This window comes from Trachypithecus francoisi, unplaced genomic scaffold, assembly GCF_009764315.1.
Source record: "Trachypithecus francoisi isolate TF-2019V2 unplaced genomic scaffold, Tfra_2.0 Lachesis_group11, whole genome shotgun sequence".
NCBI lineage: Eukaryota > Metazoa > Chordata > Mammalia > Primates > Cercopithecidae > Trachypithecus > Trachypithecus francoisi.
In genome coordinates, this window is record NW_022681456.1 from 104,709,974 (window position 1) to 104,723,897 (window position 13,924).

General features: G+C 37.4%; 1 protein-coding gene across 2 annotated transcripts in view; it reads left to right on the forward strand.

The window, feature by feature from the left end:
- The window catches only part of ITPR2 (inositol 1,4,5-trisphosphate receptor type 2), a 493,382-nt gene that overhangs the window by 270,967 nt on the left and 208,491 nt on the right, over positions 1 to 13,924 (forward strand). For both annotated transcript variants that reach the window (XM_033222612.1, XM_033222613.1), the window contains one exon: positions 4,257 to 4,365. In XM_033222612.1, coding sequence (XP_033078503.1) covers positions 4,257 to 4,365 — 109 coding nt within the window. The remainder of the gene's footprint in view (positions 1 to 4,256; positions 4,366 to 13,924) is intronic.

A 13,924-nucleotide genomic window follows, 5' to 3' on the forward strand; every position in this document is an offset into this window, starting at 1 on the left:
GCTAGTTGCCACAGAGACTGTGTACCCCACAAAAGCCTAAAATATTTACTATCTGATCCTTTAGGTTTCCTGACTCCTCGTCAAGAACTAGGGTCCCAATATGGTAGCTACTAGCCACACATGGTTATTTAAATTGTTGTTTAAATGAATTAAAATGAAATAAAAATCCACTTCCTCAGTCATATTTGCAACATTTCAAGTGCTCAGTAGCCACATGTGGCTAATGGCTACCAAATTTGGCAGCACAAATATGGAACATGTATATTATTACAGAGAGTTCTGTTAGACAGCACTGGTCTAGGACTTGGAGATACTGGTCTATGAGAAAGTGATATGAAGTAACTCATGATATCAAGTAAATATTGAGCTGTGCTGCAGATGGAGACAAGCCTGTGGCACCATTAAGTAACCTGAAAGGAGAGAAGTAGAAGTGATATGATAATAGGAATACATTGCAGATCCTACACCCACATGAAGGAAAATGATGTTGTGTTTACATGAGTGATTGTAGAAGAGATTTTTGTGCTATTGCAATTGTATTACAGCCAGAGCCTCAGGAGTGTCTATTTTCTGCCTTAGTGCTCACCCTACTCCTTCCTCAACTCTGTAAAAAACCAAGGGTTTGTTTTGTAAGAATATCTTACAAAATTAGAATCTGACTTTATGAGTAGCCAGGGGTCTTCTTTTTTTTTTTTTTTTTTTTGAGATGGAGTCTTGCTCTGTCACCCAGGCTGGAGTGCAGTGGTGCAATCTTGGCTCACTGCAAGCTCCGCCTCCCAGGTTCATGCCAATCTTCTGCCTCAGCCTCCCAAGTAGCTGGGACTACAGGCACCCGCCACCACACCCAGCTAATTTTTTGTGTTTTTTTTATAGATGGCGTTTCACCGTGTTAGCCAGGATGGTCTCGACCTCCTGACCTTGTGATCCGCCTGCCTCGGCCTCCCAAAGTGTTGGGATTACAGGCGTGAGCCACCGTGCCTGGCTACCAGGGGTCTTGTATTGCTGTGCATACCATCCTGGTAAAGCTTAGCTGGAGAATATAAATTTAGGGCCAAGCCCTAAGTAGGACTTCCTACTTTCTCTAATGAATCTAATTCTTGGAATCTGTTGACTCAGATGAGTCTGGAGGAGAATATGAGGATAGACTCCAGGACACGGGTCTACTTAACACATAGAGTGAAAGAGAAGAGAATAGGTCAATGACACTGTTAACCTTTAAGGCAGCTGATTAGAGTCCATTCAAATCAACACCTACTCCTCCCTTGTGAAGGAGAATCTCAGTGTTTTTTAAACTGTAGGGTGTGCTCCATTTATAGATTTTTAAACTGACTTAGGTGGAGGCAACCAGCTAATTTAAAAAATGAATTAGAGAAGATACAAATTATCAGAGTGCATCTCATAGTGAGGGTGACATTAGTGTGAGTTTACACACATACTCCCACACAGGCACTTCTTTACTGGGTGGTTTTGTGAAATACATTTCTTACTTTGATCATGGAAAAAATATTTGAAAGTCACCGACCTAACTCAACCAAACATTATGTGAATACCTTTTATAAATCTGTAGCAAGTGGTCATTCAACCTTATGGTTATTTTCAATATGGTTAATGAATTAAATCCTTTATCTAAGGAAGAGTTAAAGAAAATGGAAATACTTAGCCTGAGAGAGCGAAAAAAAGAAATTTATCATATCCACCAAAACTGTTTTCACATATTTAAAGACTATTATGTGAATGTATATACCTACTATGTTTCCACAAAAATTAAAAATGAGAAAAAGACTATTGTGTGAAAGAAAGAATTAAATAGTAGAAGTTTTAGAAAGGCAGGCTTCATTTTCCTTGCCAGGAGAACTTTTGAAATTTTTCTGCCTGCTAGGCCTGACCGCATGGATATAACACCTTTTCTAGACTCAACGTGTCTAAAAGGACATCAGTGTTACTTTCATTGTGTGTTTGCTACTTCTTCACCATGGAACAGTGTCATTTTAAACTGTCACCATTTGGCTGGGTGTGGTGGCTCACACTTCTAATCCCAGCACTTTGGGAGGCTGAAGCAGGGGGATCCCTTGAGTTTGAAACCAGCCTGGGCCACAAAGCAAGACCCTATCTCTGCAAAAAGTAAAAAAAATTAGCCAGGCATGGTGGCTATACCTGTGGTCCCAGCTACTCAGGAGGCTGAGGTGGGAGGATAGCTTGAGCCCAGGAGGTCTAGGCTGCAATGAGCTATGATCACATCACCGCACTTCAGCCTGGGTGACAGAGACCCTGTCTCATTAAATAAATTGAAAAAATTGAAAAAAACTGATCACCATCCGCATATTAGCCTAGTCTATACATTTCAGGGGCCTCTGATCTGCCCTGCTTCTTCTTCCACTTCCCACATGTCATCATTTACAAGTCTCTGCTGTGGGTCTTCTCTGTTGCTTCCTATGTCCTCACCCGACCTCTGCCACTGCTGTCTCGCCTTGCTGCATCTCCTCTGCTTCATCTTTCCCACTGCCCTCATCGGTCTCTTTCTCACGGTGGGAAGAGGCATTTAGGTCCTTTAGAACAGTGGTTCCCTATTTTCTCTAGAAAACATTCAAGACTCTTGAGGTTAATATTCCAGTCCCTTCTTTCCAAACCACATCTCTTACACTTTCCTCTTCCAGGTCTTTAAGTGTCAGCGGGCAATTGGCATGCTTCTCATTTCCTGGACGTGCCGGCCAGGTTTCTGCCTCTGCCCTGTGTTCATACCATTACCTTTGCAGGGATGTCTTCTTTCCCGAGCCTTCCTTGACAGGTGAAATCTTCGTTAGCTGCATGCTATCTCTTCACTGAAACCTTCTTTGATCAGCCCTAGGTAACTGCCCCCAGCAGAATGAAGTGGTTTCATGTCTGGTTCACAGCATTTGCCAATGCCTCTGTTGTGGCACTTGCTCATTCAGGGGGCTGTGTGCACCCTAGCATGTGTGGGGACTCTGCACAAGACCCCTGAGACTCAGGAGATCAATGACCTGAGTCCTTTCACCACAGAGTCGTTCTTAAGAATTTGGGCTCTGAGGTCAGATGGACCTGAGTGCATTTGCGGGTCTCACCACTTAACAATTTATGTAACCAGAGGTAAGTTGCTGTATCTCCCTGGGCCTCTGTTCTGTCATGAGCAAAATTAGTCTGAACCTGTCTCATAGGCTTGGTGTGAGGATAAATTAGGAGAGTCCCTGGGCTGTCCTTACACTTGACCCTGACACCTGATAAGCACTTGCTAGCCATTAACCAGTGAAAGTTCACTTTTTCCCCAGGGTTATGTCCCACAGTACTCATGTTATGTCACTGAAATTGGATCATTTGAGGAAGACATCTCACAGGGTCATTTTGAGGATCAGCTTTTTAACAACATGAGCTATATATGCTATATATGTAGCTATATAAGCTAAATTCTGATAATGAAAATTTATTTGCTTTTAAGTTCTTGGGGATGGTGATCCTGAAACTCTTCTAACAGAGCACCAGTGCACAGTGTACCACTTGATTAAAATGATGGGAGTTTTTGCCCAATTATACCAAAGCTAGTAAATGGATGGATTGTCTTTTTTTTTTTTTTTTTTTTTTTTAAGTAGAGACAGGGTTTCACCGTATTAGCCAGGATGGTCTCGATCTCCTGACCTCGTGATCCGCCCGTCTCGGCCTCCCAAAGTGCTGGGATTACAGGCTTGATGTCACTTTTTTTGTTTTGTTTTTTGCTTTTAATAAAAAAACTGCTTGTTTCTACCAAACCCTGGCAGTGAAAAATAGCATATTATTATCAATGGAAACTGGAAAGCTGCCTGTTATATTAAGATTGCAGAGTTGTATACAGCCACTGCTACTGTATGCTTAATGTAATACAGTACATAAAAATAGTATAGAGTAACATAATAAAATGTAATATATAAATATTTATATTTCTGTACTAATACATTTGTTTTAGTTCATATATTGGGGTGAGAATATTAGTATTTCATTGTTTCTCAGAGTATTGTATCCCACTAAAAGAATGCCACCTGAGTAAGTTTGAGAAGCCCTGAGATATACTACCTGTAAAACAAAAATAATGTGTTGTAATATAAAATTTATAAGCTGAAGTGTAATCTTAAAACTTTTGAAAACATGTAACTGGTTTACTTCATATTCTCAGATAATGGTGTGATTTTTTTCCCCTATAGCCTTTGATGTTTGTATATAGCTTGAAGAGAAATCACTGTCTTTCTAAAGGTTTAATGTTTTGCTTTAAGGTTGATTAATCATACAAAGAAACTAATGGAGAAAGAAGAAAAACTGTGCATTAAAATTCTTCAGACGTTACGAGAAATGTTAGAGAAGAAAGACAGCTTTGTGGAAGAGGTATTGTTTTAAAAAAAATTCATTATTTAAAAATAAAGTAGTATTTCCACAATACTGGAACCTATGAATTAAATAGGCTATTACATGATTACTTGCATTATATTTTAATGGTGCATGTACTTAGATGAATTACGTAATTTGAGTTTTTATGGTATTCATCTCTCATGCCTTGTTTTAAATTGGGAAATAGCTAAAATTAGAGTGGCCTAGGTATTTGTTTTGTTTTATTATATTCTTGAATCTCTGTTTTTTCCTCTTACGGCTTTAGTGGACCAAATGACCTTTTTAAACAATGAGCAACTGAAATGCATTATTTAGATTTTGTGTAAAGTTCTGCTGCATATTGAGAATGTCTATGCATTTTGGCATATGTTGACTTTTTATTATGAATATATGTTCATGTTATTTTTTATAATATTCTGCCAAGTATTATAAAATAATACTATTTTAGTAAATGGAATAGTCAGTTTCTATTCTTAACTATATTAACTTGAGATTCACAAATGATTTTCAGGGAAATATCAACCTATAGATAATAATTGTCAGTCTGTTATTAAAAATGACAGCTCAGGTGCTCATTAGGAGATAGCTAGCAGCATATTTAATACCCAAGGTGATACACTTAAATATAAAATATAAATCTAGAGAATTTTTTAAGCTAGCTATCTGTACTTTTATGTTAGATGTTAAACAAAATTTGTACCACGTTCCTCAATAACTTTTTGGTCTGTTTCGGTAAACACTAATCATCTGATATTTTAAAACTAGAAGGATTTTATTTATTACTTTATGTATATGCTAAATTCCAGGAAGATTATAGTGGTTGGGTTTTTTAAAGTGCATTCCCAAAAAATGCACCGGAAACTTAGATATTAATAGAAAGAGCATTGCTTCAAAATATTTTATGTGAATCAATGTTTGTTTCAGCAATCAAAATGCCTTCTACTTTGCATTAGTTCTCTGCATCACTTAAATTATATTTGGAAAACAAATGATCAAAATAAAGGTGGTCAATGCAATTTTAGCAAATGTTTCTCTAAGATAGGACTCAAAAACACGCTTCTATATTTAAAAAATGATAAAGAGAATTCCTTGGGACTTACTGTTGCCTTTCTCTTAAAATATTGCTGTAGATTGTGTGATATTGACTGAAGCACCAGATTCTGAAGTAGAAAAATGAGGTCAATATACTTTTCTGGCAGAGGATGAGGTTCACAATAAAAGTGACTTGTACTTAACAGGAGATACATGGCAAGTCTTCCATTTTTATGTAACAGATTTTTATGAATCACTCCAAAGGAAAATCGGAAAGAAATCAGGTTAAGATTTTACTTTGGCTAGTCAAAAGTATTTTTGTGTGTCTCCCAAACCACTCTAAAATAAATCACTTGTTTTCTCCTTTCCATTCCCACTGCTACCAATAGTTCAGGCTTTTATTATCTCCTGTCGAGAAAATTCCAGGAGTGCAATTTCCTGAGACGGAACTGCTCCCTTGGGCGGAGGCAGGGCCGCTGTTTTCCTAACTCCAAGGGTCCCCATTTATGCAAGACGTGATGTAATAAAGGACACCCCCAGCACACAGCCCTCATGGAAGAGTTGAGATGAGAAAGGCTAATTGCAAGTTCTTCATTCAGTCACCTAACACATATGTTGTGAGCAAACTATTAAATGGTGATTATTGTGCCTGGAAACTGGTGATACTGAGATGAATGACACAGCTTGCCAAGGGCCATGAGAGTACAATTCCTGTGCTAGTGGACTCCCTTAATAATAGTGTAGGGAAGAGATAACTAGAGCCCTTCAGAAACCGTCAGGGGCTCTGCACAGCGTCAGTGTTCCAGGCCCACCATTTGTCCTCTCCACTCCCCCATCTGTCTTCATCCATTAGCCTCCAGAAATCTGTGCTACTCATTGTACCTGTAAGGTACTGCAGGCTTTTCCTGCTCTGAGCTTTGCTTCGTCAGGAATCACAGATTGCAAAAATCCAATCAAGCCTCAATGCCGCCAGCTATCTTTGTAGAGGAACTACTGGGTAGTAGTTATCAATTGTTCTAGCAAGTGGTGATTACTTTCTCAATAGAATTACCAAAATACCTCATGCTGCTCTTTTAGGACACGTTAGACTGTATCTGGATATTTAGTCCAAGCTCCTTATTTTATAGATTATGCCACAGAGTCCCAGAGAGGTGATGTGATTTGACTGAGGTTACACAGCAAGAGCTAGAACCAGAGTTTAAATAGGAACTTCTTCCTCTCTGTCTCATCTTCTTACTCCTTTGATCATAGCCAAGTTTTACAAATGTTTTGCACTGCTGTTAAGAAAGGTTAGTATACTTTGTCTAGTAGGTTTATGGCTCTGAATTTTAAGACATAGGCCGATAGAATATAAAACAGAATAACATCCAAAATAGGTAAAGATTCAGATAAACTTCTAAGAAAATAGTAAAGATGGGGGAAATGAAGTCGTTTAAGGAAGAAAAACCTGATTTTGTTTTTTTATGGCTGAATAAAATTCCATTGCATATATATCCATCACATTTTCTTGACCCATTCATCTGTCGAGGGACCTGTGGGTTGATTCCATACCTTTGCTGTGGTGAATAATGTTGCAGTAAACAGGCGAGTGCAGGTATCCCTCTGATATGTTGATTTCTTTTCCTTGGATAGACACTCAGTAGTGGGATTGCTGAATCCAATGGTAATTCTGTTTTTCATTTTTTGAGAAGTCTGTGTACTGTTTTTCATAGTGGCTCTACAAGTTTCCATTCCCACCAGCAAGGTTTGAGTTTCCTTTTCTCCACGTCCTCATCGGCATCTGTTATTATTTTTTTGGGGGGGTCTTTTTAATAATAACCATTCTGGCTGGGAAAAGATAATATCCTATTGTCATTTTGAGTTGCATTTCTCTGACAATTAGTGATGTTGAGGAGTTTTTCATGTGCTTATTGGCCATTTCTCTGTCTTCCTTTGAGAAATGTCTAGTCATGTCTTTTGCCCACTTTCTAATGAGGTTATTTGCTTTTGTCCTATTGAGTTGTTTGAGTTTCTTGTGTATTTTGGTTACTAGTCTCCTGGCAGATAAATAATTTGCAAATATTTTCTCCCATTCAACAGGTTGTCTCTTCACTCTGTTGAGTGTTTCCTCTGCTGTACAGAAGCTTTTTAGTTTAAGATAGTCCCATTTGTCTATTTTTGTTTCTGTTGCCTGTGCTTTTCAGATCTTAGTCATAAATTCTTTGCCTAGACCAATGTCCAGGAGAGTTTCCTCTAGGTTTTCTTCCAGTATTTTTATCATTTCAAGTTTTTTGTTTAAGTCTTTAATCTATTTTGAATTGATTTTTTTATATGGTGAGAGATAGGGATCCAGTTTCTTCTGCATGTGACTATCCAATTTTCCCAGTGTCATTTATTGGAGAGGGTGTTCTTTCCCCGGTGTAAGTTCTTATCTGCTTTGTTAAAGATCAGTTGGCTGTAACTATATGGCTTTGTTCCTGGATTCTTCATTCAGTTACATTGGTCTGTGTGTCTATTTTTATACCAACACCGTGCTGCTTTGGTTAGTATATTATAGCCCTGCAATATATTATAAGTTAGATAATATGATGCCTCCAGCTTTGTTCTTTTTGCTCAGGATTGCTTTGGCTATTCCAACTCTTTTTTTGGTTCCATATGAATTTTAGGATTCTTCCAAAATAATGATATCATGTCATTTGCAGCAACGTGGATGCTGTATGGAACTGAAGGTCATCTTAAGTGAAATAAGCCAAGTACAAAAAAGACAAATACGACATGTTCTCACTTATATATGGGAGCTAACACATTTGATCATATGAAGGTAAAAAGTGGAATGATAGATAACAAACTGGGAAGGGTGAGAGTGGGAGAATGAAGGGAACTGGGCTAAAGGGTGCAAACATACAGTATGACAGAAGGAATAAATTCAATGTTTGATAGCAGAGTAGGGTGACTATACTTAACAAAATATATTGTACTTGAGTGATGGACACATCAAATACACTGACCTGATCACTACACATTTATATACATGTAACAAAATGTCCTATTTATTCTATAAATTTATAAAAACAAAAAAGAAAAAGGAAAAACCTAATAAAAAGCATACGTATCTTATTTATTAATTATCCTGTTTCTTAATTTTCACATTTGCCAAGGACAGAATAAAAAAATTATAGCTAAAGCAATTCTAGCTCTTAGACAACGTTTTAATTCTAAGTGTTTTGAAATGAGAAGTATTTCTATCAGTGGAAGCAGAAGACATCTCATCCCCTTCTCAGGAAATCTTAAAGAAAAGCATATTGGATCTAGAAGGATTGAGATAACCAGTCTGGGAACGAGTCGTTCTCTATATGATCTCTATATTTTCTCCATTGGTCCTTCTGAAACAGCTGGTGCTCAGTGATCCATGCCAGTGGAGGAGAGCTAAATGGCTCACAACTGGGTGAAATGGCATTGGATAATAGATTCAAAAAGTAGCCAAAGATGCTATTGTTCAACTAATGGTGGTCTCTAATAACAAACTCTAATTATCAGTAGCGGGATAAGAGGTGACTGTGTTTCCATGATTGTGTTGTTTTCTACTGACCAAAAACTTCATGGCGTGTAAAACCACACAAATTTATTATCTTACAGTTTTGAAAGTCAAAAGCTTAAAATCCAGGTGTGAGCAGTAGTGTGTTCCTTCTGCAGACTCTAGGGGAGAGTTCATTTCCTTGCCTTTTCTGGATTCTGGAGGCCACCTGCATTCCTTGGCTCGTGGCCCCATCCCCTATCTTTAAAGCCAGTAGTGTAATACCTTCCTATCTCCACTCCCTGTTTCCCTCCCGCCCCCCTCCGTCCCCCCCGCTCCCACAGTTGTCACATCTCCTCCTACTCTGATGCTTCTGCCTCCTTCCTATAAGAACACTTCTGATTACATTGGAACCACCCGGATAATCCGGTATAATTTTCCCATCTCAAGAGCCTTAACTCAAATAACACCTGCCAAATCCCTTTTGCTATGTGAGGCAACATGTTTACAGCTTCTGGTAACTTGGAAAGGGATTGTGAGGGCATGTGCATCTTTGGGGAGGGCCATTATTCTGTCTATCACAATAACTCTTTTATTGACAGTGAAAAATAACATCTAGAATGTAGATGTAGTATTTACTTGTGGCTGATTAATGTTACTACATAGGGCAATTTAAATGCAAATGAATAGAACAAAAATGCTTGGAATCTGTAGCACTTTGCTCTTTTCAAAATATTTTAGAATATTTTGCTACCTTTCAACAATTCTAACAAGTACACAGAAGAGGCAGTGTTACCTCCACATTGCAAATGTGAAAAGGGAGACTCAGCAAAGTGAATTGCATTAAGTCACATAGGTTACCTAATACCTGCCCTGTAATGCCTAACCAGCTGGATTTCGACTGTGTATTGAAGCATTCCCGAGAGATTTATCAGAATTAAATCAAAACAGAAAACGCAAACCAGGGTTTTTCACACGAGCTATTCTAATATTACATTTGAGACTCCACTTATTTGAATTTAAAATGTCAACTTAAAAGAAAATTACTATTTTTATTTCCTTGGTTCCTGACACCAGAAGTGGTGTGTGTGTATGTGTATGTCTGTGTGTATGTGTGTGTGTCTATGTGTGAAACTGGTAAAAATTTAAAAATAGGGCAATGAAGCATAAATTTGCTTCATGGTTGAACCAAATGTCCTTTAAAGCAATTCCCAACCCTGGGATTCTAAATTTCCCAAGTTTGTTAGCCTTCTCTGTATGATGTATTAAGTAAGTACGTTAAGGATATTTAATACAACCAAATGTAACTAGATTTTACCTACTAGTCAATTATTTATTAAAAGCTTATAATTTAGAATACCCTTGAGTACAATTTCTAAATTATACTTAGGGATTTTCTTCCTTGACCCATGTTTCTTAGTTTGTGCCTAAGATACTGAGAAATAAGATGTGGGTGGGCAACATCTTAAAGATTCTTGAAAGACTAAAATAAATAAAGGAAAATTTAATTTTCTGTTATGTGTGCCTATATGTGAAATCATCTAGGGATCATATAGTTAGTTAAGCTATAGTATTTATTTTTAATGGAAGGATAAAATGTGAAAATTTTTTATAGAAAGTCTGTAAGGAGAAAATTACCTAAGTGAGTTTTAGGAAAATCCCCCTTAAAATATTGTTTGTTTAGGTGACTGTGATAGAAAAGCAAGAGTTTACGAAGGATATAACTAACAACCCTAACAAGTCTGAGAGCTTAGTATTCCTTTGGGGCTGGCATATTTAGAAGGCTTTTTAAAGGTAACAACAGTAGGCATATTTATTTGTACTTTAAAAAAATATGTATGTTGGAACATTGGGGGAAGGAAAGAGAAGAGAAGAAATGCTTCAAAATGGCTTGAGAGCAGGTGAATTATTTTATTTTATTTTATTTTATTTTTCTTTGAGACAGAGTCTTGCTCTGTCACCCAGGCTGGAGTGCAGTGGCACTCTCTTGGCTCACTGCAACCTCCACCTCCTAGGTTCAAGTGATTCTCCTGCTTCAGCCTCCCGAGTAGCTGGGATTACAGGCACCTGCCACCCAGCTAATTTTTGTATTTTTACTAGAAATGGGGTTTCACCATCTTGGTCAGGCCGGTCTTGAACTCCTGATCTCAAGCAATCCACCTGCCTCAGCCTCCCAAAGTGCTAGGATTACAGACGTGAGCCACCGCACCCAACCTGAGGGCAGTGTGATTTCTGTAATTCTCTATCCTTAAGGCCATTTTGTCCTACTCTTATTTCCAAGACCTCTCTCTCTCTCTCCATCACACACACACACACACACACACACACACACACACACACACAATATCAGGTAGTATATGTGTGCTGTTGAAGAGAGTAGCTTTATTACAGTACCGTGCCTTTGTTCTGTGTATTTAAAGATACTTTAGGTCCAGATCTGTGCAGTGGTGAGTTGGTAATGGAGATAAGAGCTTATGTGATTGCATAGGGGCGGGCTGATGAAGGTGAAGCAGGAAATAAGGACTGTGCTCAGAGGAATGGTTTGGTTCATTTCGTTTTTAAGGATTTTGGGGGTCAATTTCCTGCATCTTTTACTCTTTAGTATACATTTTCATTAAGATTTATAGAGCATTACAAATTATTTCTCTCATGAAAAGGGAAAAACATATATAAATCATAAAAGTAGAGATGTCTGTAAATTCCAGTCCTAAGTGTATCAAAATCATAGCTTCTGTACCTTAGAATTGGAGAAGAGAATGAGCACTGAAAATATTCATGGATCGCCTGTGGAACTGGTAATTTACAGTTACTCTCTTTACATTCTAGTCAAAGTTGACCTATTTAGAATGACAGTCACAATTTCCCCGTGACTATATTCCTATCTCTTAATGTTACACTGACATACATATAATCTATAGGGCAACAAAGATGTTTAGTAAAGTTCAATATTCTTCAAATGATCAGATTTAAAATACCATCTATCCTTGCCATATTGTTGCAGAGATATTGAGAGCTGCCTCTGCAATAGCTATGGTACAGTTTTAAGCAGTAGTTTTAAAAATTAATAGCTAGCATTTATTAAGAGCTTACTGTATGACATTCTTATTATCAGACAGTACTATCAGACACTGTTCCTAATCATTTATATATGTTACCGTATTTGTTCTTCAACCTTATATATGTCATCGTTTTATTATCTCCCTTTTACTAGTTAGGAAACTGAGGTATAGAACGTTTACGGTCACACATCTTAGGAGAAAGAGACCTGGGATTCCCACCCAAACAGTTGGGCTCCTGAGCTCACACTCTTAATTGGCATGTTAGATCCAAACAGGTTATAGAACTTCTAATCACAACTCATTTATTTTCTCAGTTATAAAACCAAATAACATGAAAAGTTCTTCAGTTTTATTCTTGATAAAATTTGCATAAGTGCGTACTAGAAAGCATAATCCATTTATTCAGTGAGCTGCCCAGGAAAGGCTTGACACCCGCCTTGCGATCATGGTCTGAGTTGTTATTAACTAGAATATTAGTTATAAAAGTTCTAAACAATATTTTATGAGATGACTACTGGAGATAGCCCCTTGTTGAAGTGTGGCATTCAACAAGTAGCATAGCATCTAACTGAGAGCTGTGATCTTTACAAATGCCCAGGTGGGGTAGGTGATATTTATACATTGAACAGTGATAGCAGACAATGGATTCTTGATTTGAAAGTTGATATCTGGAGTGATAGGGAACAAAGATCTTTAAGAAATGATGCCTGAATTATTTTTAAGATGTCCTCTTTTTTTTAACTCTAAAATATACTGTCTCCTGAGTTAACAAGAAATTTATTCTTATCCTCAGCAGGAAAAAAATATTGTAACTAATCTTTTATTTCTAATTTTGACAAGTCACAAAAAGAATGTCATAATTATACCAAGTGACTTAACTCCTACATCAAAAATGCATGTGTCAATCCCAGCAATAATTGCACTGTTGCAAATTTGTAAATTGTATCAAACTCCTCTTATTGTAACAATCTGTGCAGAGTCATTCACATCTATGCATAAACTCATTTCAGTTTCTAGCAGCAAATAAATGAATTTAAATGGAAATGCTACATAGACTGCATTGTAGCTTAAAAATTGGATAATAACTGTTTTGCCAAGAGAAATACATTTTAGTTTTAGTATCAGCTGTATTTTAAAATATTTCTTATTAAATACATTTTAGAGGTGACTGCATTTGTTTTGTAATATAAGTGCTCTAATGTTGTTTTAAATCAAATATTAGTGATGCTGCAAGTGTGTGCCGTCTTAATCCTTCCCATGTATATTGTGGTTGTGTGCATCTGCATGTGTTATTTTATTATTTTATTATTTTTTGAGATGGAGTTTCACTCTTGTCGCCCAGGCTGGAGTGCAATGGCGCAATCTCAGCTCACTGCAACCTCCACCTCCCGTGTTCAAGTGATTCTCCTGTCTCAGCCTCCCGAGCTGGGATTACAGGCACCTGCCACCATGTCCAGCTAATTTTTGTATTTTATTTTATTTTTTTAGTAGAGATGGGATTTCACCATGTTTACTAGGCTGGTCTCGAACTCCTGACCTATGGTGATCCACCTGCCTTGGCCTCCCAAAGTGCTGGGATTTTAGGTGTGAACCACTGCACCTGGCCGTGTTATGTTTTAATACATGTGCTATGTTGCTAAATGGTTGGAAATACAAAAATGAGAATGATGTGTTGTAATAAGAGATCTGCCGTAGTATACATTATTAGCATGCTTTTCCACTTTGGAATTTTTATTGTATATTTTCGCCTAGGCAAAAATAATTTCAACCATTAAAGTGGGCATAAAAGCAACAGTTACTTTTAGAAATTTACTCTTTTCAGTTGCTGGACTGGTTTGGTCACTTGTTAGACTATACAAGTGATAAATTTACTGGATGAATTATAGTCATTATAACCTCATTATTAAAAAAAAATTACAAAGTTCGTAACTGTGCCTCACATTTACTTTACTCTTTCACAATCTCACATAAT